This window comes from Peromyscus eremicus, chromosome 1 (assembly GCF_949786415.1).
Source record: "Peromyscus eremicus chromosome 1, PerEre_H2_v1, whole genome shotgun sequence".
Lineage (NCBI taxonomy): Eukaryota > Metazoa > Chordata > Mammalia > Rodentia > Cricetidae > Peromyscus > Peromyscus eremicus.
This window is the reverse complement of record NC_081416.1, coordinates 196873665-196898316: the sequence shown is the minus strand read 5'-3', so window position 1 is coordinate 196898316 and position 24652 is coordinate 196873665. Positions and strand designations below refer to the sequence as shown.

General features: G+C 39.0%; 2 protein-coding genes across 2 annotated transcripts; one reads left to right on the top strand and one right to left on the bottom strand.

Moving 5' to 3' along the window:
- Positions 1-8497: 8497 nt before the first annotated feature.
- Positions 8498-9451, bottom strand: LOC131902760 (vomeronasal type-1 receptor 4-like). Its single transcript, XM_059253737.1, has one exon. The coding sequence runs from the start codon at positions 9416-9418 to the stop codon at positions 8498-8500; it is 921 nt and encodes a 306-aa protein (XP_059109720.1). The 5' UTR covers positions 9419-9451.
- A 4835-nt stretch (positions 9452-14286) lies between these two features.
- Positions 14287-15145, top strand: LOC131902759 (small ribosomal subunit protein eS4, X isoform-like). The gene has a single exon (XM_059253736.1). The coding sequence runs from the start codon at positions 14287-14289 to the stop codon at positions 15076-15078; it is 792 nt and encodes a 263-aa protein (XP_059109719.1). The 3' UTR covers positions 15079-15145.
- The last annotated feature ends 9507 nt before the right edge of the window (positions 15146-24652 follow it).

Genomic DNA, 24652 nt, shown 5'->3' with positions numbered 1-24652 from the left:
CCCTCCCACACATCCAGTCTGCTCCTGTAGATCTCATCCACTTCTCCTTCACTTGGTCATCCATGTGTCCCTCCTAGGGTATTTCCCTGTTAGCTAGCCTCTCTGCAACTGTGGGTTGCAGTCTGGCCATCCCTTTCCTCACATCTGGTATCTACTTATGAGTCAGTACATACTATGTTTTTCCTTCTGAATCTGGGTTACCTCACTCAGGATAATATTTTCTAGTTCCATCCACTTGACTGCAAATTTCTTGATATCATTTTTTTAATGGCTGAGTAGTATTCCATTATGTATATGTGCCACATTTTCTTTATCCATTCTTCAATTGAGGGGCATCTAGGGTGTTTCCAGGTTCTTGCTATTATGAGTAGTGGTGATATGAACGTAGTTGAGCATGTGTACTTGTGGTAAGATTGAGCATTCCTTGGGTATATGCCAAGAGTGGTATGACTGACTTCGATCTCCCAGGAATGCAGATCCTGTGCTCTCATATAGTGTTCATTCCAAACCTGTTAGAAGTTCCTGATTTCCATAGTTTTGATCCCAAGTGCTGCAATGAACAGGGGAAAACCTCTGGCAGTGGAATTAGACAGAAGGCAGTTCCCAGGAGGTGTCTGCAGCCCTACATAGAAAAGACAGGCTGGACCAGGCTCAGCAGTGTAGGCAGAGAGAGGTGACTGTTTCATTTTGGGAAAACATAATGTTTGATAGACATGATTTGAACACTCTAGTCTGGGGAGAAAATAAAACTGTGTGGTCAAAATGAATAAATTTTTTTATTCCTTCATCTTTTTCTTTCCTTTTCAATTTTTTTTTTTTTTTTGGTGTTTGCTTGTTTTTGCATAAAGGTGTCTTGTAAGCCAGTCTGCATACAAACTCACTAAATAATTGAGAATGACCTTGGACTCTAATTCTATGGCTTCTACCTCCCCAGTTCTGGGGTTTCAGAGCTGTTTCACTACTTCACACAACCTGTTTTGTGTTGGTCTATTTTGTTTTATTTTATCTTATTAATGCAGTGTCTCTCTGTACAGTCCTGGCTGTCCTGGAACTTGCTATGTAAGCACACTGGCTTCATACTCACAGAGATTCACCTGCCTCTGTACCCTGAGTGCTCAGATTAAAGCTGTGTGCCACTGTCCTAGTTAGAATTTTTAATGCTGTGAAGAGACACTATGACCTCAGCAACTCTTACAGAGAAAACATTTAATTAGGGTGGCTCATTTACAGTTTCAGAAGTTCAGTCTATTATCATCATGACAGGGAGCATGGAGGCAAGCAGGCAGATGTGGTTCTGGATCTGAGAGTGCAAGCATCTTGCAGGCAACAGGAAGTTGACTGATCCACTGGGCAGTAAGTATCCTGAGCATAGGAAAACTCAAAACCTTCACCTACAATGTCACACTTCCTCCAACAATGCCACACCTACTCCAACCTTGCAACACCTCCTAGTAGTACCACTCCCAATGAGATGATGGGGGACAATTATATTCAAACTACCACATTACACACTCTGGTCCCCATTGCATCATAATAATATCAAAATGCAAAATGCATTTATTTTGACTTTAAAAGTCCTCATAGTCTGTCACAGTCTCAGCAATGATTAAAAGTCCAAAGTTCAAAGTCTCTTCTGAGATTCATACAATCACTTAAATGGAATCCTCTATAAAATCAAAAGAAAAAACAAATCACATACTTTCAAAATATAAGGGCACAGAATATACATTACCATTCCAAACATAGGAAAAGCAGCATAGTGAGGAAATACGGACCAAAGCAAGACCAAAATCCAGCTGGGCAAACTCCAAAATGCACCTTCATGTCTCATGTTGAAATGATCTTCAGATGTCCAACTTTGTTCAGCTTTGTTGACTGAAACACACTTCCTACCTTTGGGCTGGTTCCACTCCCTTTTACAAGCTCTTTCTGTGGGTATCCCACAACTCTGGCATCTCTAATATCTTGGGTTCTCCTAGGCAATTTGGGCTTTCACTTCAAACCTTCACTAAATGGCCTTTCTAGGCCTCCGTTCAGGTACACCCCTGACACATGCTTGGTCTCAGCAGCTTTCCTTTGGCTCAGAGGCTAATTCCATATTCTAGTTCTTCTATCATTAACTCTAAAGCCAGAACCCCATGGTTGAAGGTGCCAAGTTCTGCTCCTTACTGGGTTGGAAAATTCCCCTGCCCACCCACATTAAACAAAATCTAAATCAGCTTTATATCTTTCAATGCCTGGGCTTAGCTGTCCTGAAACTTGTTCTTCAAACCAGGTTGACCACATATTCAATCATCTGCCAGCCTCTGCCTTCCCAGTGCTGGAAATAAAGGTGTGCCCCACCACATTCGACTCTAAGCTTTTCTTCAGTTCCTTTTCCCAAGTTAGAAACTTATCTGGGGTGAGATCTTGCCTAGAGGTCACCATTACCTTTATTCCATTCTCAAGGCATTTATCTCCTTGGACACAGGATTTAGCTCCATTGCACTTCCTGCTGTTCTTTTTTTTCTTGAAATTTACATTTGTATTTTACCCTGCTCAGTTTGTTCCTTTTCATTATAAATCTTAATTACAGTTACCAGAGTCTACTGTGCTGTTTTGAGATTTCTTCTGCCAACTGAATTAATTACAAACTCTTCAACTGAGCATCAGGAACTTTCTTTGAATAAAGTGAAAAGGCAGCCACTTTCTCCACCAAAATATCATAAGAATGAACATTGGGTAACATAATAAAATACTTCTCCTCTGAAACCTCTTGATATATCCCTCCCCACACCCCATAGTCCATCAAGTCACAGACAGTACCACTTTTTTCCACACTCCTACAAGTATGGCCCATCAAGCAGCACTAAAAATGTTCAACTGCTTTTCTAGTCCATAGTCCCCAAGTCCATATTACTCCAAATAAACACATGGTCAGGCTTATCACAATACCCCAGTTGCTGGTACTAAATTGTGTCTTAGAGTTTTCATTGCTGTGAAGGGACAACATGACTATGGCATCTCTTATAAAGAAAACATTTCATTGGGATGGTTCACTTACAATTTCAGAGGTTCTGTCCATCATCATCACTGTAGAGAGCATGGTGGCATGCATGCAGACAGGGTACTGGAACTGAGAGTGCTACATCTTGCAGGAAATAGAAAGTCAACTGACACACTGGGCAGGATCCTGAGCATAGGAAATCTCAAAGCCTGCACCCACAGTTACACACTTCTTTCAACAGACCATACCCACTCCAGCAAAGCCATACCTCCTAATACTGCCACTCCTTATGATATTATGTGGGCCAGTTACATTCAAACTACCACAGCTACCATGACTGGTTTTCTAAAAGCACTCTATTTGTTTGGTTGAATTATATGCTGTGAAATTAATATGTTGAGGTTTTCATCAGAAAGACTGTTGTCTCAATTCAAAAAACTTCTTGATCTCAGCACAAAGACAGAACCCTAAATGTCATAATCCCAAAAAAGGTATGAAATTCAGTGATTAAAAATTCTGAAATCTAATGTCCTCTAAAACCATAATGCTGAAATTTTTGAGTGTTAAAATCTCTATGAGAATAGCAGAATATCATTAGGAGTCATTTGTATTGATACATTTTTTTCTTAAACAGTTTTACCCTAGTTCTCTGGCCACTTAGTCTCTGGTTCTTGCTTACTCAAGCATTGTTGGGTATGGTCTTCTTTCTCATGGAGTGTGACTTATGTCATATTAAGTGTTGGTTGGCTACTCTCACCAATTTGTGCCACAATTGCCCTAGAGTATTTCGCAGGCAGGAAAGATTACAGGTCAAAGATTTTGTGACTGGGTTTGTATTTACATTTCTCTGTTGGTTTTCTGCAGAGTACCTTCCTGCTCCAATGAGACTAGAATGTAGAAGTGAAGGCTCCATGTAGACACCAGTTCTCCTTCTCCATATTCAATTCAATTTGTGTGGGTGTTTTCCTCAGCACTGGGACCCCATAGCCACTTTGAGGAAAACAATCTTTGTGTCAGTAACAGCCTAGGTTGTTTGGGGATTTCCATGGAACCCCATTCTTATCACTACTGCCTGAAGGCAAACTCAACAGTGACATACACCTTAAGCTCTCTCACCACAACTTCAACTTCCCTCACTGCTACTCTCTTACCATAATGGACTCTGCCTTTGGACTGCTGTGAATAAAACTTTCCTTATTTGATTTGCCTTTGTCTGGCATTTTGTCACAGTAACAAGAAGGAGAAATAACACATCCATCAAATACTTTCCCTTGTTTCCTAGGTTGCTATGTCTTTGCTGCTTTGTAGGATATGGTGTGTGTGTATTTGTGTGTGTGTCTGTGTGTGTGTGTGTGTGTGTGTGTGTGCTTTTTGAAAGCAACATGTTTTTCCAATTCCGTATTTTGAAAATCTTTCCTCTAAATTTCTAATGGTAATTCAACACTTCCAAAGAAGCAAAAGTGAGAAGTGAGAAGTTTTATTATTTTAGCTAATTGTCTTTTTTAAAAAAATGTTATGATGTGAGATAATTTCAAGCTCATAGAAAAACTGCAAACCTAGAAAAAAGTTTTCTCATCCAATTTTACTCATATTCTAATGCAAGATAATACTGTTTCCTGGGAAAGTGGATATTCTGGAGGCAAAATGGTTGCCTGGCAAATGCAGTGCCCTAGGATCCAGACCTAGCATAGTTTACAACATATGCCAAACAAAGAGCTTATGACAAATTTCCTACCAGAAACAGTATTGCGCCATGTAACCACAGTTGAATTATGGAAACCCATATATTTCTATCTGTGTAGCAACATGGTCCCATCTCTTAACACCTTTCATATTTTCCCAATAATCAAAAAGTTTCCTCCTTGTGGTAGCAGAATAAAAGCACTCTCCTGAAATATCTAAGCCAAGACTAACTGTAGCATTTAGTAACCTTCCTTCTTTAGAGCATGTTCACATCCAAATTGTGTTTTACGGAAATAAGATGCAGTAATAAGACAAGCTACTGACTAGAAGAAACAACAAAATGAGAATAAAATTTTCAGATGCTTTGGGGTTGGAAGATCAAATGGTAATTTCTGTAAGATGCAGAGAAAACTCACAGATAATGCATTAGAAAAGAGATTAAGAATTAAATCAGAGAAGATTTAAAAATGCTCAGTTTCATACAAACACAACTAAGGAAAATTGTCCTGTTTCTTGAAATGGGCAAATGGAAGAAAAACTAAAGATGAGCTATCTGAATGAAAGAAACTTAAACGTGTAGAAACAGACTGTCTAAACAGACTCAAGGAGGGCACTCATGGTTTGGTGGTGTCACTGTTATTTAGAAATAATATGTCAATACCTGTTAACAATGGTGTTAAACTCAGGAGTGAAAGTCTCTGTCCCATGTCCACGTATTTGTTGTTGTTGTTGTTGTTGTTGTTGTTTTGTTTTGTTTTTGGTATTTGGTATTTGGTTTTTGGTTTTTGGTTTTTTCGAGACAGGGTTTCTCTATGTAGCTTTGTGCCTTTCCTGGATCTCTCTCTGTAGACCAGGCTGGCCTTGAACTCACAAAGAACTGCCTGCCTCTGCCTCCCGAGTGCTGAAATTAAAGGCATGCACCACCACCGCCTGGCTTGTTTTGTTTTGTTTTTTTATTTTTATTTATTTTTTATTTTTTCCATGTGTTCACATGTAGTGCCCCCACGCCATGAGAAGATGAAGCTTTTATCCCCCAGTGAGAAGGACTTGGGTGATTGTACATTCTCTAGGGACCAGAAGACCCGGGCTATACCCATCTTTTCTTTGCAGAAAAAGAGAAATTTTCTCCAAGGAAAATTAGTATAAATAAAGTATATTATTAATTTTACTCCACAGGGAAAAGCTGGAGGTTAGAGGAATATTTTCATGAAGAAATGAGTTTGAGTAACAAATAGAATTATACACAAATAAAACATTTTCATGAACCTTCTAGAAAATGGATGTACAGGACATGGCATGGAGCAGCTAGGGTCATGGAGATAGTCATGTGAATAAAATGAACCAAATGTGACACAGGGTGGTGGAGACAGGCTTTAATTATTTTTTTATTTTAAAGCATGTCTTAATTGTACAGAGCAATAGATTGCATCATGATATTTTCACACATGTGCATTAGTTGTTTGTGTCCTGTAGTGGGTAACCATTCCAGCTTTGATCTGGAAGTTCCAACCTCCATTGAGACTTCAGCAACTGTCACGCCTACAAGGCGGGGCCAAGGGAGGCGCCTGGGGACCCGAGAGCTGGATTGGCAGAGAAGCTCTCCGTTCCAGGACCCTGGATGGTGGAGGTGGACAAAGCAGAGCTCCAGAGAACACCGCTGGACTGTGATACACCTTCCCCAGACCCCGCGACCTACTTATCCCTTAATTTGTAAGTTACGCCATTAAATAAATCTCCTTTTAACTACGTGGCGTGGCCTTAATAATTTCACCAATATCTGGTGCCCAACGTGGGGCAAATTCCAAAGGCCTGGGTGGCTCCTGCCCTCAGCCTCCTCCCCGGCTTGCGGGTACCTAAACCCGCCTGCAAAGTTCCATATAACCAGGGAACACCTACACGGATCCATTCCCGAAAAAGGGAGCAGCTAGTCCTGTCTCAGCTCCCTAGCTTAGCCTCGAAACCAGCGAAAGAGGCACTCCCCCGCTTCCTGAGTGCCGGCTCCAGCTCCCGCCATCTTGACTCCAGCGAGCTGCAGTCAGCCAAGATCACCAGCAGGCCCTGCTTTGGAGCTGTACCATCGCCACCTGCTGGCTGAAAAGTGCTACTACACCCCCCAAAACCAGGAAAGGTAAGTAAAAGTACCTGATAATTTCACACCTTAAAATTGACTAACAAATTTTGAGTAATTCTTGTAATATGGCTGACAACATTACCTCACAAGAATTTGAAAACCTTTTTGCCTGTATGATGAATGACATCTTCCTGGAAATATACGATCTTCCTAAGGCATATCTGGCCTGTACCATTTTGGCATTCATTGTAATAATCCACACAGTGTTCAAACACTGGTTTAAAAACAAGAACAAAGATGAGTCATTATTGGGACTGATACAGGCTTTAAGCGAGAGCAATGAAGGCTTACAGAAAAAGATTCTATCTCTGGAATCTGCTTTAATGGATAGCAATGGGACCTTAGAGAAAAAGATTCTCTCTCTGGAATCTGCTAACCAGGATTTACAGGCTTTCAAAACTAACAATGAAGGCTTGCAGAAAAAGATTCTATCTCTGGAATCTGCGTTAAAGGATAACCATGAGACCTTAGAGAGAAAGATTCTTTCTCTGGAGCTCTGCTTGATCCTGGAACGGAGAGCGTCTCTGCTGATCCAGCTCTCGGGTCCCCAGGCGCCTCCCTTGGCCCCGCCTCGTTGGTGTGACAGTTGCTGAAGTCTCAATGGAGGTTGGAACTTCCAGATCAAAGCTGGAATGGTTACCCACTACAGTGTCCAATTCATTCTTTACTGTCTCGACTGTGTCCCTGTTTCCTGCTCTCTGGTTCTTTTCCTCTTCTCAGTAGTTCATATTTCACTCTGACTCCTTTTTGTTCCTTGACTTCACATGAAAGAAAATGTAATATTTGCATTTCTGAGGCTAATTTTCTTAAGGTGAATTCTGTTCGCTCCATTTTTCTACAACATTTTCAGGCTAGTGATGATGATACTTGAAGGATTATAGTTTCGGCATATGAGAAGAAAAAAAAACAGTATGGAGCTGGAGAGCTGGTTCAGTGGTTAAAGAGCATTTAGTGAATTTCTAGAGGAACTGAGTTTAGTTTCCACCAATCACATTGAATGACTCCTACTACCTGTAATTCAACTTCCAGATTATCCAGCATGCTCTCTTGCCTCTGTGGGCAGCAGGATTCACATGGTAACATACATGTGCTGAGGCACACACAGCTACACAAAATAAAAAAAAATGTAATGAAGCTTCTCAGGGCTGGAGAGATGGCTTGGTGCTTAAGAGCACTGGTTGCTCTTCCAGAGGACACAGGCTCTATGTCCAGCACTCAATGGTGGCTCAAAATCACCTGTAACTCCAGTCCTTAATGGTTGAACACCCTCTTCTGAACCTCTGCAGGTTTGCAGTGGTACATAGACAAACATGTTGGAAAAAATACACATGCATGCAAAATAAAAACACCTCATCCACACCCATAAGAACTGAAAATCTGTTCCTGATACTTCAGATAAGATCAGGACTCCCATACATATTTTTTCATGTTGACCTATACTTTGCCAATTGTCACCTAGTAATTTGTATAATATGATGATTCCATGTGTATGAACAATTCTCATTATTGAATAGAAAATTCTGTAAGAAAATGCTATAATAAAATGACATTGATCAGACCATCTGACATAGGAAACAGGTACATGATGCTCAATATCTTCAAATTGCAGTCTTAGCATTACACAAAAGATAAGAAAAAAATATGCCAATATATATGAAAAAACAAACAAACAGGGCTCATGTCAGACTTGGAGGGAGCTAACTCTTACCACAGCAGGGTAAAAACAGGATAGAAATAGACTTGATATTGCTGATGAGAACCAAGGGGCAAACTATGGGAAAGCAAATTTCTAGATATAGAAATACACTTACTCCCCATGGCATTGGACCTTTGGAGGAGTTCCTAAAGACAAGCCGAATGGATGACACCGAGTAAGAGATGGCAAATGTGCACACCAGGATGAGGATAGTTTGGATGGCTCTGTCCTCAGGTGAGACTTTCAGAAAGTGGTGAGCACTGTGGATATGCTTGACTTGTCTCTTATGTCGGTAGAGGAGACTCACCATGGAGACACTCGAGCAGGCCATGAGACCCAGACACAGGCCATCAGAGAAGCACAGTAAGAACATATACAGTGCAACTGCCACACTGCCGGAAACAAACCATGAGCAGTATCCATTTCTCACCAAGTTAGTCATATTTTTCCTGTAAACGGGGCCTAATACTCTTGCTGGAGTCAAGATGTTTAACAGCATTTGCACAAGCCAGCTGAGAGAGCAGGAGGGACCAATGTACTTGGTGGCTCTGTGTTTAAACTTGTGCCACCTGGAGTTGCTGGGGCTGATTGTGATTGCTTGGAAGCTACTCAATAGGCACATGACATACAGGGACATCCCTCTCATTACTCGATAAACATACATTATCAATTTACATCCAATGTCATCCAGGAAATCCTTGAATCCAAAGTGTGCCATTGTCTGTGGAATGCCTTTTGTGATGAGAGACAAGCAGTTGGCAAAAGTCAAGTGCTCTAGGATCAGGTCTTTGGGCATTAAATGCTTTCCAGTGAATATCAAAATGACATAGTAAAATAGTATTGAGGAATTGCCAAGCATGCCCACTGTAATCTGAGAGAAGAGGAAAATTCCCATTGCCAAGTTTGCAGGAGCCATTTTCATTCCTATGAAAAAGGTAAATAAAGGTATCCCAGGCAATAGACTCTAGAAATACATTATGAGTGTACATTATTTCATGAAGTTAGCTTAAATACAACATTCACCACTTTATTGGATTTACATAGCTATCTCATTGAAAAAGAATGTTAAAAAGTGTTTTCTTTATAAAAGGAGATTTTCTCTGTTATTGTAAGGGGAAATATTAATATGTTTACTAAAGATGTATGTTTTCCCTGGACATGATGGTAGCACCTTTAATTTTAGGACTCAAGAGACAGAGGCAGACAGATCTATAAATTTGCAGCTAATCCAGTCTATAGAGGCAGTTCCAAGAGAGTGAACTCCACACATAGAGAAACCCATTCTTAAAAATCTAAAGTAAATGAATTAATTAGAATATTAATGTATTCATTGTTTTTTACTAAACAAAATGATTTTGGGTTAATTTCAAAGAACAAATTTTTAAAACGTGCTATTATTCCTGAAACTCACATGAAACAGATTTCAAATTTCACCCAGAGAAACAACAGAAAACACTGAAAATCGTATTTACAATGATTGACTAAATATTCATAATATTTAAAGAATATTTCATTTTAAGATTTGTCTTGTTTTAATTATATGTGTGTTGGGAGCCCCCAAATGAGTGTGAGCGACAACAGAGACCAGAGACTTGGCATCTTCTACAGCTGGATTTGTAGACAGTTGTGAGCCACTGGTAGGAGCTAGGAACTGAACTCACATTCAAGTTAACAGTAGTATGTACTCTTAATCAATGACTGCTCACTCTACCATAAAATGAATATTTGAAACTAAGCTTGAAAAAAACTAAAATATAAAAGAAACAAAAATGGGTTCCAGACTTTGTTAAAATTCCTAAAATCATTTCAGATATATCCAGCTTGCTTCAAAATGAGGCTCATCATCACCAGTAATTAAGGAAATACAATGAGGGGATACACGTTGATGTTTCAAATGACAGATCATCACATACTGTATAAACAAGTATAATTGAAAGAGGTAAACATAAATAAATGTAAGAGATAAAGCTGCTGAGCATATGGAGGAAAAGAACCTTAGTGTAGAATGCATAGATAAGTAAAATGTAGAAGCTATAAATTTAGTGTTGTTATTCTTCTACAAAATTAGAAAATAACTATCAAGATCCATTGGATCTCCAATGTGTTGTGTCATCAACTTTTGTTGTTCTTAATGGCAAATGCTGTTCAAGGATCTGGGGACATGAGCGGATACAAAGCCACACAGGGAATGACTAGTGTTGAGCAAGAGTGATAAATGAGAGATCTGGTATTCCCTACCATTACCCTGCTAAGTCTCAGCTGTTCTCATGAAGAATCTCAGAAAGACACAGTCACTTCTTTCTTGAATGTTTGGTGTGACTCAGTTAGTTGTCAGACATGCTGACCCAGCATGAGTATGTGTAAACTGATATCCACCTGTAAAACAATGGGCCTATGTCTATATCCCCTCACCCTGCAGAAAAAAAAAATAGTGATAAATTACTCAAAAGCTGAAATACTAAAACTCTCAGAGAAAAAAATGTTAGTAATATAAGATATAGGTAGAGGCAACAAGGCTAATGAGTGCAGGAAATGCACCAAGAATAAATGCAAGGAATTGCAGAAATTTAAATGCTTTCTGCACATTAAAGGTTACTACCAGCTAGCTAAGTGGAGATATAACCTACAGAATGGAAGAAAATCATTGACTTTTGTATTTCACTCAGTGGCTTAAAACATAGAATGTATAAAGGAAAATAAAGATTAAACAGTCACTCCACAAACTTTCTAGTCAACAAACAGGTTAATGAAATGGACAAGAATTTCTTTAAAGAAAAACCACACATTTACCAAGTAAATGCTTTTTGAAAATATTCAGCAAAGCCTGGTACATTCAGTTGAAACAGAATAGGAGGTCTTATCTTTTTGGAGAAGGGGATGGGGTAGGTAGATGAGGAGGGGAGGATGAGGGCAGCAGAAGGAGGGATGAGAGCAGGATCTGTGGTTGGTATGTAAAATGAATAATTTTTGAAAGAGAAAAAAGTATTCAACACACTTGGCTACCAGAGAAATGCAAACTACAAATACTTAGAGACTCCATTGTACCCCTCAAAAGATTAACAAGAGAAGAGACAACAACTAATGCTGATGATGTGGAAAAGGAATCCTCACTCTATATTTGTAGGAGGGTAAAGTACTGTGTTCAGTATAGAGATAAATACAAAGATTTTTCAATAAAATTAAAATAGGACTACAATATAACACAGCTATGTAATTTCTGGGCATACACCCAAAGGTCTCTATGTCCTACCAAAGAGATGCTTGCACATCCACATAAGCTGCTACAGTACTCACAATAGTAAGGAAATGATGTCCATCCTAGATGTTCATCTGCAGATACTAGAACTGTGGTATCTATACTCTCTAGAATTTTGTTCATCTGTAAAGGAAAATGAAATCATGAAATTTTCTGGAACTACATAGAAAAGTGGTTATGTGCTATGCAACCAGAAAGGAGATCAAAAGATGAGGAAAAGGGAACTATTGGAGAATGAAGAGGAGGGGAAACAGGGAATTTGTGTCATTAAAGTGAAAAGGATTCTAAGGAATATGTAGAGGGTTCAGAGGATATTGGAGGAGCAGAAGAGAAGAGGAGAATCAAAAATAAACTTGTTTGAAAATGTCATAATGAAAGCTAATACTATATATGATAATAAAAATCTAAGCTAAATTAAAAAGATTATGCTTTCAGTGTAAATTATGCCATATAATAATGACAGTTTTGAGGACAACCTGGTCTACAAAGACAGTTCTAGGACAGCCAGGGCTACACAAAGAAACCCTATCTTTAGTTGTGACAGATCCAACACTCCCTCCCCACCTCCAACCCCCCACCACAACATCAAGGCTGTCCAAAGTGTCCCAACATAGGTAATGTGCTCCAAAAAGGCAGCTCATGCACCAGGGATGGATCCTTTCCTACTGCCAGCGGGCCCCTTAAGCAGATCAAACTACATAACTGTCTTGCTTTTGACCTTGTACAAGGAAGGACTTGGGTATTGGTTGGGGGTGAGGACTGAGGGGGCAGGAGGAGGGAAGAGAGGGAGGTCTGCGGTCAGTATGTCAAATGAATAAAATATTTCTTAATAAAAAATTAAAATAAGCTCACAGCTACAAACATAAAAAAGAAAGAAAGAAAACCTTAACATGAAAAATCAAAACCCAAATCAAACCAAAACAAAACATAAAACTGAAAATTTGGAGGAGACATTCAGAAAGAGATAGAGAAAGGGTGAGGGAGATGGAGATGGAGGCAGAGACAAAGACAGAGGCTGACTAAGTATAGATAGATGTAGCTTGAGTTTTCCTGCCTGGCCCACGGTCAGGACAAATCTCTCTCACCCACCAGTCCCACAGCCACTCAGACCCAACCAAATAAACACAGAGACTTATATTGCTTACAAACTGTATGGCCGTGGCAGGCTTCTTGCTAACTGTTCTTATATCTTAAATTAATCCATTTCTATAAATCTATACCTTGCCACATGCCTTGTGGCTTACCGGGATCTTCACATGCAGCTTGTCATGGTGGGGGCTGGCAGTGTCTCTCTCACTCAGCCTTCCACTTCCCAGAATTCTTCTCCTTGTCCCGCCTATACTTCCTGCCTAGCCAATGGCCAATCAGTGATTTATTTACTGACCAATCAGCAACACACTTGACATACAGACCATCCCACAGCGATAGAAGCATGGAAGGAGGTGATATCAGTGATAAGAGAAACTTGGTAACAGCTTTTGGAAAAAAAGGGTTTACACATCCTAGGGAGAATTAGAGACCATCTACTTTTCCTTGACTTGAAAATAGCTCCAATTTTATCCAAAAGCCTTTTCAAGTTCCCACTTTCAAAACCAATACCAGAGTCCCTTTCCCCTACCATGTCTCGTTTTTTTAATCAACTTTGTTTCTATCTATTACTGTATGTGTTTGTCATCCCTCCTTCCCTCTTTCTTTTTTTCCCTCCTTCCTTCTTTTCTTTCCTACTTCCTTCCTCCCCTCTCATCTTCCTTCCTTTCAGCAGAGCGGTTGAAATAATTCTTAATGTAGATATTAAGTACAACTAAGAAAAAGAGGGGCACTAGTGAAGAAAGTAAGGTGATTTCAAGAAGATGTGCATGGCGTCTCCGAGGAGTGCTTTCTAATGTCTTTAGTTCTGGTCACCCACCTCAGTGCTGGATGGTAGCACGATGGTGTGCATCACCGTGAGAGTGAGACTCTGCTATAACTGTGATGAGATATTCTCCCTTATTTAAATGTTCATGATCTCCTGGTGCTCTATCCCAGAGGAGAGGTGATTCCCAGCTCAACACTAGACACATGACAGCATCTCCACAAGGGTCTTAAGGAACTTTTAAACACCTTGGTCCTGAATTCCTGTCAGAAAACAAAATGTGTATGTGTGTGTGTGTGTGTGTGTGTGTGTGTGAGAGAGAGAGAGAGAGAGAGAGAGAGAGAGAGAGAGAGAGAGAGCAATTAGGAATCAGGACTGAAACTTTTCTGTCTTTCCTTGGAGCACAAAGGGTATGGCAGAGAATCATGCAGAATGAAAAGGGCTTTGTTGCTGTTAAAGTACAAGCAAGTGGCATGATCTTGCCCCTGGAGAGCCTTTCCCTGTCACCCAGCATTCTAGATACTTCAACATCTCAATATTATTTTGCCCTAAAGACACTCAAAAAATTGTTGAGGTGCCTATTAACATGTGAAAGGAATAGATGCCAGGCAATAATCAAATTGGGGGCTAAAATCAATATAATAGATATAAAGATAACGCTCTTTCCGTTCCCAGCACAGCCATGGCTCTTGGTCCCAAGAAACATCTGAAGCATGTAGCAGCTCCAAAACATTGGATGCTGGATAAATTGACCGGCGTATTTGCTTCTCGTCCATCCACTGGCTCTCACAAGTTGAGGGAATGTCTGCCTCTGATCATTTTTCTAAGCAACAGACTTAAGATTGCCCTGACTAGAGATGAAGTGAAAAAGATTTGCATGCAGCGCTTCATTAAGATTGATGGCAAAGTCAGGACTGATATAACCTACCCTGCTGGGTTTGTGAATGTCATCACCATTGACAAGACTGGAGAGAACTTCCGTCTGACCTATGACACCAAGGGTCGATTTGCTGTTCATCGTATAACACCTGAGGAGGCCAAGTACAAGTTATGCAAAGTGAGAAAGATCTTTGTGGGCACAAAAAGAATCCCATATCTGGTGACCCATGATGCTCTCACTATTCACTACCCTGATCCCCTCATCAAGGTGAATGACACCATTCAGATTGATTTGGATACAGGCAAAATAACCGACTTCATCAAGTTCGACACCGGTAACCTGTGTATGGTGACTGGAGGTGCTAACTTGGGAAGAATTGGTGTGATCACAAACAGAGAAAGACATACCGGCTCTTTTGATGTGGGTCATGTGAAAGATGCCAATGGCAACAGCTTTGCCACCCGGCTTTCCAACATTTTTGTTATTGACAAGGGCAACAAACCATGGATTTCTCTTCCCCGAGGAAAAGGAATCCGCCTCACCATTGCTGAAGAGAGGGACGAGAGGCTAGCGGCCAAACAGAGCAGTGGGTGAAATGGTCTCTAGGAGACATGCTGGAGGAGTATTTGTACAAGCCTTTCTAGGCAATGTGCTAGATTAAACAGCATGATGAACTAAAAAAAAAGAAATAAAAATAACAATACAATGAATCAATGAAACAAAGAGTTGGTTCTTTGAGAAAATCAACAAGCTAAATAAGCCCTTATACAAATTAACCAAAAAACAGAGAGAGAACATCCAAATTAACAAAATCAGAAATGAAAAGGCAGACATAACAAAAGACAATGAAGAACGCCAAAGAATCATCATGTCATACTTCAAAAACCTGTACTCCATAAAATTGAAAAATCTAAAAGAAATGTACAATTTTCTGGATAGTTAACAACATACTAAAATTAAATCAAGACTAGATAAACAATTTAAATAGACCTATAACCCCTAAGTAAATAGAAACAGTCATTAAAAGTCTCCCCCCCCCAAAAAAAAAGCCCAGGACCAGATGGTTTCAGTTCAGAATTCTACCACAATTTCAAAGAAGAGCTAATACCAATACTCTTCAAATTGTCCCACACAATAGAAACAGAAGTGCTGTGGGATGGTCTGTATGTCAAGTGTGTTGCTGATTGGTCAGTAAATAAATCACTGATTGGCCATTGGCTAGGCAGGAAGTATAGGCGGGACAAGGAAAAGAATTCTGGGAAGTGGAAGGCTGGGAGAGAGACACTGCCAGCCGACATCAGGACAAGGAAGATGTAAGGTACCAGTAAGCCATGAGCCATGTGGCAAAGTAAAGATTAATAGAAATGGGCTAAATATAAGAGTAAGAGCTAGACAATAACAGGCCTGAGCTAATGGCCAAGCAGTTTAAATAATGTAAGAGTCTGTGTGTTTATTTTATAAGTGGGCTCTGGAACTGGCGGGACTTGGTGGCGGGAGCTGGAGAGAAATTCTCCAGCAACAAATGGCGTCCAACGTGGTGGCAAGAGTTTCCACCTAAAAACTTAGAAAAAAGATTCTAAAATGGACCTAAAAACAGCTTCCTAATTGTCTCTCTCAAATAAGCGGCAGCTGCCGGTTTGAGCTACTGGCGGGTTCCTAGCGTGCGCTCTCGACCTGCAGTATGGTGGGAATGAGGCCTCTGCAAGTAGCACATTAAACTGTGTGGTGGATTTAGCCTTTGCAGGTACAAAACAAAAAAAGAGGCTTTTGGGCTACACGCTGCTTGGATAAAAGCATAGACCCACGATAGCTCCCAGAGCTGGCGGTAAATGTAGCCATGTTGGGAAGCTGAGGTGGGCGGAGCCAGCAGCCACAGCTGCTGCAGTTTAAGGCAAGAGATTCACAATAAGACAGATTCAGATGTAATAGTTTACAATGTGTGTAAAAGATACGTAGGCTTGAAAGAGACAGAAAAGGTGATATATAGAGTTATAGAAACAAATACATAGTTTTAAAAAATAAAGTCATTAAAGAGACAGTAAAGGTAGTATAAAAAATAAGCCACGTAAAAATGGATATTACACAGAGAATCTGGATTGTGTTGTCTTTGGGATTTTTAACTGCAGAAAAACATTTGATTGTAAAAGCTGTTGGGTTATGCCAATATGTATATTTTAAAGGTACCTTGACTTCAAAATTTGGATATAAGGATATGTTGCTTTGGAAAAGAGTCTCTGCTTTTGTTTCCACAGAAAGCCAGAGACTATGGATTTGTTCCAGATTAAGATACATCAGGTTTGACCAGCCAAGACCCCCTGAAAGGTCTCCAATGACACCATGGCCCAGATGATCCAACATCCAGAATGGTTTCAAGGCAACTGGCTCAGACGATACAGCCTCAGGGACTACTCCATGATCCTAAAATTTTCTTTCTGTCTCCAGAAGATACAGCGCCCCCCTCCAGCAGGAAGTAGTAAGAGAAGCTACGCCCAAATTCCCAAATATACCAAGCTGGCTTTAGAGATGGAATTGGCTCACTCCCCCTCTAAACCCAGACATATTGCTCAAAAAAAAAAAAAATGGTTAAGAGATTCTTATGTCCCAAATCAGAAGAGCCCTCTGGTGTGGGACAGACAAAAACCAATATTTTTATTTAAAGCAGGTTGATTATAAATACAATCTCTTTCTAAAGAAAAAAAGGGGATAGTTTAGATATGATAGGATGAAAGGGTAGATTAATGAACCTACTTTTAAAGAGTAACAACTTGTTTAAAATGTTTTACATCGGTATAGATTTTAGTTTATTGATACAAGTTTAAACTTAATTTTGTTATACTGTATATATATTTCTATTCTTGTTTGAGGTATTATGTTTATGTAACTCATTTAAAATTGTAATGGATAATTAAAAAATAGATTAATAGTTAGTCATCTATGATAATATTTGTAGCCATGTTAGTTAAGTCTTCTAGGTATACATAGATATATTTCAGATAGATAGGTAGTCTTCAAACACTTCAAAGACCTACAGAATATGGCATTTAAAATGTTTTAAAAATTTAGACTTTTTGGACAGTGAGACATGTCTGCTCCTGACGGCACCGGTTTACTTCAGAGAGGAGGATGGGCATCGAAGACACTCCATATGGAGTTTATCTTCACCTTGACAAAAATAGCCATTTGGGCAAGAAACTGTTCTTGCCTGGACTGTCTGATCAACTGGACATGCAGGACCCATAGAAAGGTGACCACTGAACTTTGCTTGACAAAATGGTCCTTCAGGTTCCTGCTTTGCAGAGAAATCTGCCAGACATTCTACAAGACACAGAGAAAAGTGAATAAGAGACTCTAGGCCTGTGGGCTAAAGACAGATGCCCCAACTTTACAAGAGAACTTTGAATGACTGTCCAGGCTGCCAGCTGTCTCTGTCTACCCTACAAGACTCCTAAAAGTTGCTTATATCCTTCTCCATTTCTCAGGTAGTAATATATCCTTCTGAGGTCTTTGATGTGGTTAAAGACTGGATACTTACAATTTTCCTTAGTTATAATAAAAGATAAGTTAGATATAAAACCTTAAACTTACAAATATAAGATAGATAGGATCTCTTCTTTAATACTGTAACTGTAATTCTTGCTTGATAATTGTTTTGTTATATGTAATTTTACTATGTTAAAGTTAAAACCTTCCTTTTTAAGAAAAGAAAAGGGGAAGTGCTGTGGGATGGTCTGTATGTCAAGTGTGTTGCTGATTGGTCAGTAAATAAATCACTGATTGGCCATTGGCTAGGCAGGAAGTATAGGCGGGACAAGGAAAAGAATTCTGGGAAGTGGAAGGCTGGGAGAGAGACACTGCCAGCCGACATCAGGACAAGGAAGATGTAAGGTACCAGTAAGCCATGAGCCATGTGGCAAAGTAAAGATTAATAGAAATGGGCTAAATATAAAAGTAAGAGCTAGACAATAACAGGCCTGAGCTAATGGCCAAGCAGTTTAAATAATGTAAGAGTCTGTGTGTTTATTTTATAAGTGGGCTCTGGAACTGGCAGGACTTGGTGGCGGGAGCTGGAGAGAAATTCTCCAGCTACACAGAAGGAACATTACTAAACTTTTTTTGTTACAGTTAGCCTGACACACAAACCACACAAAGATGCAACAAAGAAAGACAATTACAGAGCAATCTCATTCATAAACATTGATGCAAAAATATTCAATAAAATATTGGTAAACAGACTCCAAGAACACATCAAAACAATTATCCACCATGACCAAGTAGGCTTCATCCCAGAGATGCAAGGATGGTTCAACATATGAAAATCTGTCAATGCGATAAATACATCACACAAACTGAAAACAAAAAAAAAAACACATGATCATCTCATTAGACACTGAAATAGCCTTTGACAAAATCCAACAACTCTTCATGATAAGGTCATAGAGAGATCAGGAATACAAGGAATGCACCTAAACATAATAAAGGCAATTTATTGCAAGCTGATAGCCAACATCAAATGAAATCAGGAAAAACACAAGGCTGTCCACTCTTCCTGTATTTATTCAATATAGTAGTTGAAGTTCTAGCTGGAGCAATAAGACAACAAAAGGAGATCAAGGAGATACAGATTGGAAAGGAAGAAACCAAACTTTCACTATTTTCAGATGATATGACAGTATACATAAGTGATCCCAAAAATTCTACCAGGAAAATCCTACAGCTGATAAACACTTTCAGTAATGTGACAGGATATAAGATTAACTTAAAAAAATAAGTGTCTCTCCTATATACAAATGATAAACAGACTGAGAAAGAAATCAAAGAAACATCACTCTTTATAATAGCCACAAATAATAAATATACCTTGAGGTAACACTAACTAAGCAAGTTAAAGACCTGTATGACAAGAACTTTAAGGGTCTGAAGAAAGAAGTTGAAGAAGATATCAGAAAATGGAAAGATCTCTCACACTCATGAATATCTAGGATTAACATAGTATAAATGACAATCTTACCAAAAGCAATCTACAGATTCAATGCAATCCCCATCAAAATCTCAACACAATTTTTCACAGACTTGGAAAGAACAATACTCAACTTCATATGGAAAACCAAAAATCCTAGGATAGCGAAAACAATCCTATACAATAAAGCAACCTCGGGAGACATCACCATCCCTGACTTCAAGCTCTACTGTATAACTGGAGTAATAAAAACAGCTTGGTACTGGCATAAAAACCGACTATTTTATTAATGAAATCAAATTGAAGACCGTGATATTAATTCACATACCTATGAACACCTGAGTTTTGACAAAGTAGCCAAAACTGTACAATGGAAAAAAAATGCATCTTTAACAAATGGTGCTAACGTAAGTGCATGTCAACATGTAGAATACTGCAAATAGATTGATGCCTGTGTCCATGCACAAAGCTCAAGTCCAAGTGAATCAAAGACCTCAACATAAATCCAGTTACACTGAACCTGATAGAAGAGAAAGTAAGAAGTAGTCTTGAACTCATTTGCACAGGAGACCACTTCTTAAATGTATGACCAGTAGCACAGACTGGGAGCAGCTATTAATAAATGGGACCTCCTGAAACTGAGAAGCTTCTATAAGGCAAAGGACAATGTAAATAACACAAAACGACAGCCTACAGAATGGGAAAAGATCTTCACCAACCCCACATCTAACAGAGGACTGATCTCCAAAATATATAAAGAATTCAAGAAACTACACATCAAAATACCAAACAACCCAATTTAAAAATTGGTAATATGGACTTCTTTTTTAAAGATTTCTTATGTATTTTTTTATTTTATAATTAACTTAATTTCACATATCAGCCACAGATTCCCCCATCCTCCCCCTCCCACCCCCAGGACTCCCCCCCAATCCACCCCACATCCTCACCTCCTCCAAGGCAAGGTCTCCCCTGGGTAATATGGACCTCTTATCATTACACTTCACTGTTGATATGACTGTAAGGGTGTTTCAGAGTGCTCCAACTGAGGGCAGAAGACTCACTCTAGATCTGGGTGATACCATCCCACAGGCTGATGTAAAGTCATAATTAAATGGGACAAAGGAAAAAACAAAACTGAGTACAAACACTCATCCCTCTTGCTGACTGTAAACTCAGCTTTAACATACACCTTATGCTCTCTCATCACAACTCCCTCTGCCCTCACTGCTACTCCCTTCCCATGATGGACTGTGCCTTCAGAATGTGTTGTGAACAAACCTTTCCTTATTTGAGTTGCCTTTGTTGGGCATTTTGCCACAGTAACAAAAAAGAGAAATAACACATCTATTGAATGCTTTCCCTTGTTTCTAGATTCATATGCCTTTGCTGCTTTCTAGGATATGGAGTAGTGTGTGTGTGTGTGTGTGTGTGTGTGTGTGTGTGTGTGTGTATGTGTGTGTGTGTGTGTGTGTGTCTTCCAGAAAGCTTTTATACCATTCCTCCTTTTGAAAACGCTTCCTATAAATTTGTAGCAGTATTTCAGTATTTTGTATGGAACAAAAAAGAGAGAAGATTTATTATTTTTTCTATATAGTTGAATTTTAAAAGATATTAAGGTATGAGATGATTTCAAGCCCATTGGAAAATTGGAAAAGTTAATAAGAGTTTTCCCATCCAGTTTTACTCATATTCCCATGCTAGATAAAACTGGTTTTGGCTGTGGGGACATTCTGGAGGCAGAATGCTTGCCTCAAATGCAGTTTCCTAGGATTCATACCTAGTATGGTTTACAGTATATGCCACACAAAGAACTTACTATGCATTTTCTACCAGAAATAGCATTACACCATGTAACCACAGTTGCCTTGTCAAACCCAGAATATTTATATCTATGTGATGACATTATCTCATTTCTTAGCACCTTTCACATTTCTCCAATAATCACAAATGCCAAAAGCAAACTAAGCCTTCTCGTGAAAAATCTAAGCCAAGACTACCTGTAGCATTTATCAACCTTCCTTTTTATAGCATGTATACTTCCAAATTGTATTTTAAGGAAATAAGACACAGTAATAAGATAAGACAAACTACCCACCAGAATAAACAACAAAATGAAAATAAAATTCTCGGATGTTCTGGAACTGGAGGACCAAGTCATAATTTCTGTAATATGCATAGAAAGCTCACAGATAATGCATTAGACCAGAGTCTGAAAAGTATATCAGAAGAGATTTAAAACAAGATTCAGCTCCATACAAACAACAATAAGGAAAACTATGCTTTTTGTGAAATGTACATGTGGAAGTAAAACTACAAATGAGATATTAAAATGAACAAATTTAAAAGTGTAGATACAGACCCTCTAAGCAGACTTGATGATGGTACTCATGGTTTTATGTTGTCATTTAGAAAACAATATATCAATGTTTCTTCAGAATCGCACTAAAGCTTTCTGGAAGAGAAAAAAGGAGGAGAAGTGGATTGGGAGGGAGAGGGGAGTTTGGGGGAAAGGACTGGGAGGAGAGGAGATATGGAGAAAATCTGTGATAAGGCTGGAAAAATAAATTATTAAATAAAAAAATGAATAAATTAAAAATGGCACTAAAGTAAGAACTTGAAGGTCTCCTCATGAAGTTACATCTGTGAACTTGTTTCCCCTCATCCAGGAGAGGATGGAGCTACTAGCTGATCAATGGGAATTCTGGGTTATTGGGGTGTGCATCCTCTAGGAGACCTGAGGACCCCAGACAAAACTGTGTTCTTCTTTGTACAAAAAAGAGAAATTAACTCCTAGGAAAAGTTATCACAAATTAGGTATGTTATTAATATAACCACTCAGGAAAAAGGATATGAATATACGTAAAGAACATAATATTACATAATGAAGGTATTCTGATGAACCTTCTAGAAAATGGATGATACAGACATGGAATGTAGGAGCTGGAGTCATGGAGACAGTCATGGTAGTAAAATGAAACAAATGGGCTAAAGGGCTGTGCTGACAACTTTTAATCACTTTTACTTAAAACTTATATTTATAATGCAAACTAAGGTGTTGCATTGTGATACTTTCATACCGGTGTATTATGTGCTTGTGTCATATTTACCCTTCATAATCTAATCTATGTACCCCTCTCCTTCTCTTTTTTTCTTTTCCTACACTTAGTAGTTCATATTTTATTCTGATTCCTCATTGTTCCTTGATTTCACGTGAAAGAAAATGTAATATTTTCCTGTGTGGGGCTGACTGTTTTCTTCAGGTGACCCTTTTCCATCCATGATTTCACAACATTGTCAAACCAGTCATGTCACTTGAATTGCAGTGTTTACCTATGAGAGGCAATAAACTACAGGTTGGAACAATAAACACCTTGCTCTCTGAGATCCAATGGGATTTCATCAATATTTGATACTTCATGTCTATGAGAATTAACATTTTCTTACAGAATGTAGAACAAGTCTTCCTTCTGAATCCCAGTTTGTGGAATCAGCATGGTTTTTCTGATATACTTTATGTTACAAAGAAGTTCTTGTGTGATTTGTCCTTAAAAATTTTTACATATGTATCCCTGTAAATGTTCTTATGATTACAAGAACTTATGGAAGAAAAACGTGGCCAGATTAATGAGCTTGATTTTTCACCCTAAAAAGGTCTTTCTGAGATAGTCTTATTGTCCACCTGTATATTTCTTGACAAACATTATTGTTGGTTTGATTACACAGGATTAGGGCATGTGTCCCCACTAGCACTGTGATTTGGATTCTTCTGCCTAAACTGCTTGAACACTGATTCTCTATCTTACTCATAATACACTAACTTGCTATTGCAATTACTCATGTTGTGGGGACAGCCAAACATAAAATTATTTTTGTTGCATCTTCATAATTGTAATTTTGATACTTTGATGAATTGTAATATAAATAGCTTATTGCAGGATATAGGATGTCTGTGTACGGGTCGCTTGGCCTCCAAAGCAGTTGAGACCCACAGGTTGAGAACAAGTGCATTTTAATGTTGGATTGAACACATATGCCACAATGGGCATCAAAAATTGAACCTTTGATTTTACTTGGTGTGTGTGATTTTTTTCATTTTGTTGTCTTTAGAAAAGCTCTCATGTAGGCAAGGGTGGCATGGAACACACTATCTACCAAAGAAGGACTGAACTTATGATCCTCCTGACCACATCTCCCAGGTGCTATGATGCAGGAATGCTCCATGCCATCAGGATATCTCATTGTTATTAGCGGAATTCTGTTTTCTGACACTCACGTGTACAGGTCTTAACCCCCAAACCTAGGATATGACCTTGTTTAGAAACATATGGAAAACTGTGGTTCTATTCCAAAATTCTCTAATCCCACAAAGGCTACAATCTCTAAAGATGAAAAGGCTAAGAAATCCCCACCATCACAATCCAGGAATCTTCAATACTAAAATCTTGAGAGACTAAATCCCCCCAATGTACAAGTCTCATGAGGAAAATAAAAAGACTGGGAAACATATCATAAGGAAAGGGATCAGAAAGCCAAATGCTGGGGAAAGGATCAGCCACAAGGTATTCCAACAATAAGAACTTCAAAGTGGCCAGGTGGAGATGGCATACCCCTTTAATCCCAGCACAGCGGGAGGCAGAGCCAGGCAAATCCCTTTGCGTTTGAGTCCAGCCTGGTCTACAGAGCAAGATCCAGGACAGGCACAAAAACTACATGGAGAAACCCTGTCTTGAAAAAATAAAAACAAAAAAAAGAACTTCAATAACAAAATGTATAAACTGTATTGGTATTCATGTCAGCTCATTCTGTATTTTAATAAATTGAAGGCTCCTGGTGGCTAGCTGTAAGGCTGCACTACGTACATCAGGGGGATATCATGGTTTGCCACAACATGTCTACAGGTTACTTGAACTCAGCTAGGCTTCAACCTGGAAATCACCAACACATACACAGAAGCCAACATCTCAATCAGCCTATACTTGTCTTCAATGCTGCACAGAATCCTGTTTTACAATATACATATTAGTCCTTTTTCCTTTCTGTAAGGTATTTTTTAGAGTTCATTCGTTGAAAACATTTGCCAGTTGCCTTCTATTTGTCATTATATGAGGTCAGCATCTACACAGCCTCCTTTATTCCATAAGTTTCTAGGGACCTGTGGATAGAGCTATGAAGATTACAGTGGGACTATAAGGGAACTGATAAAGATGG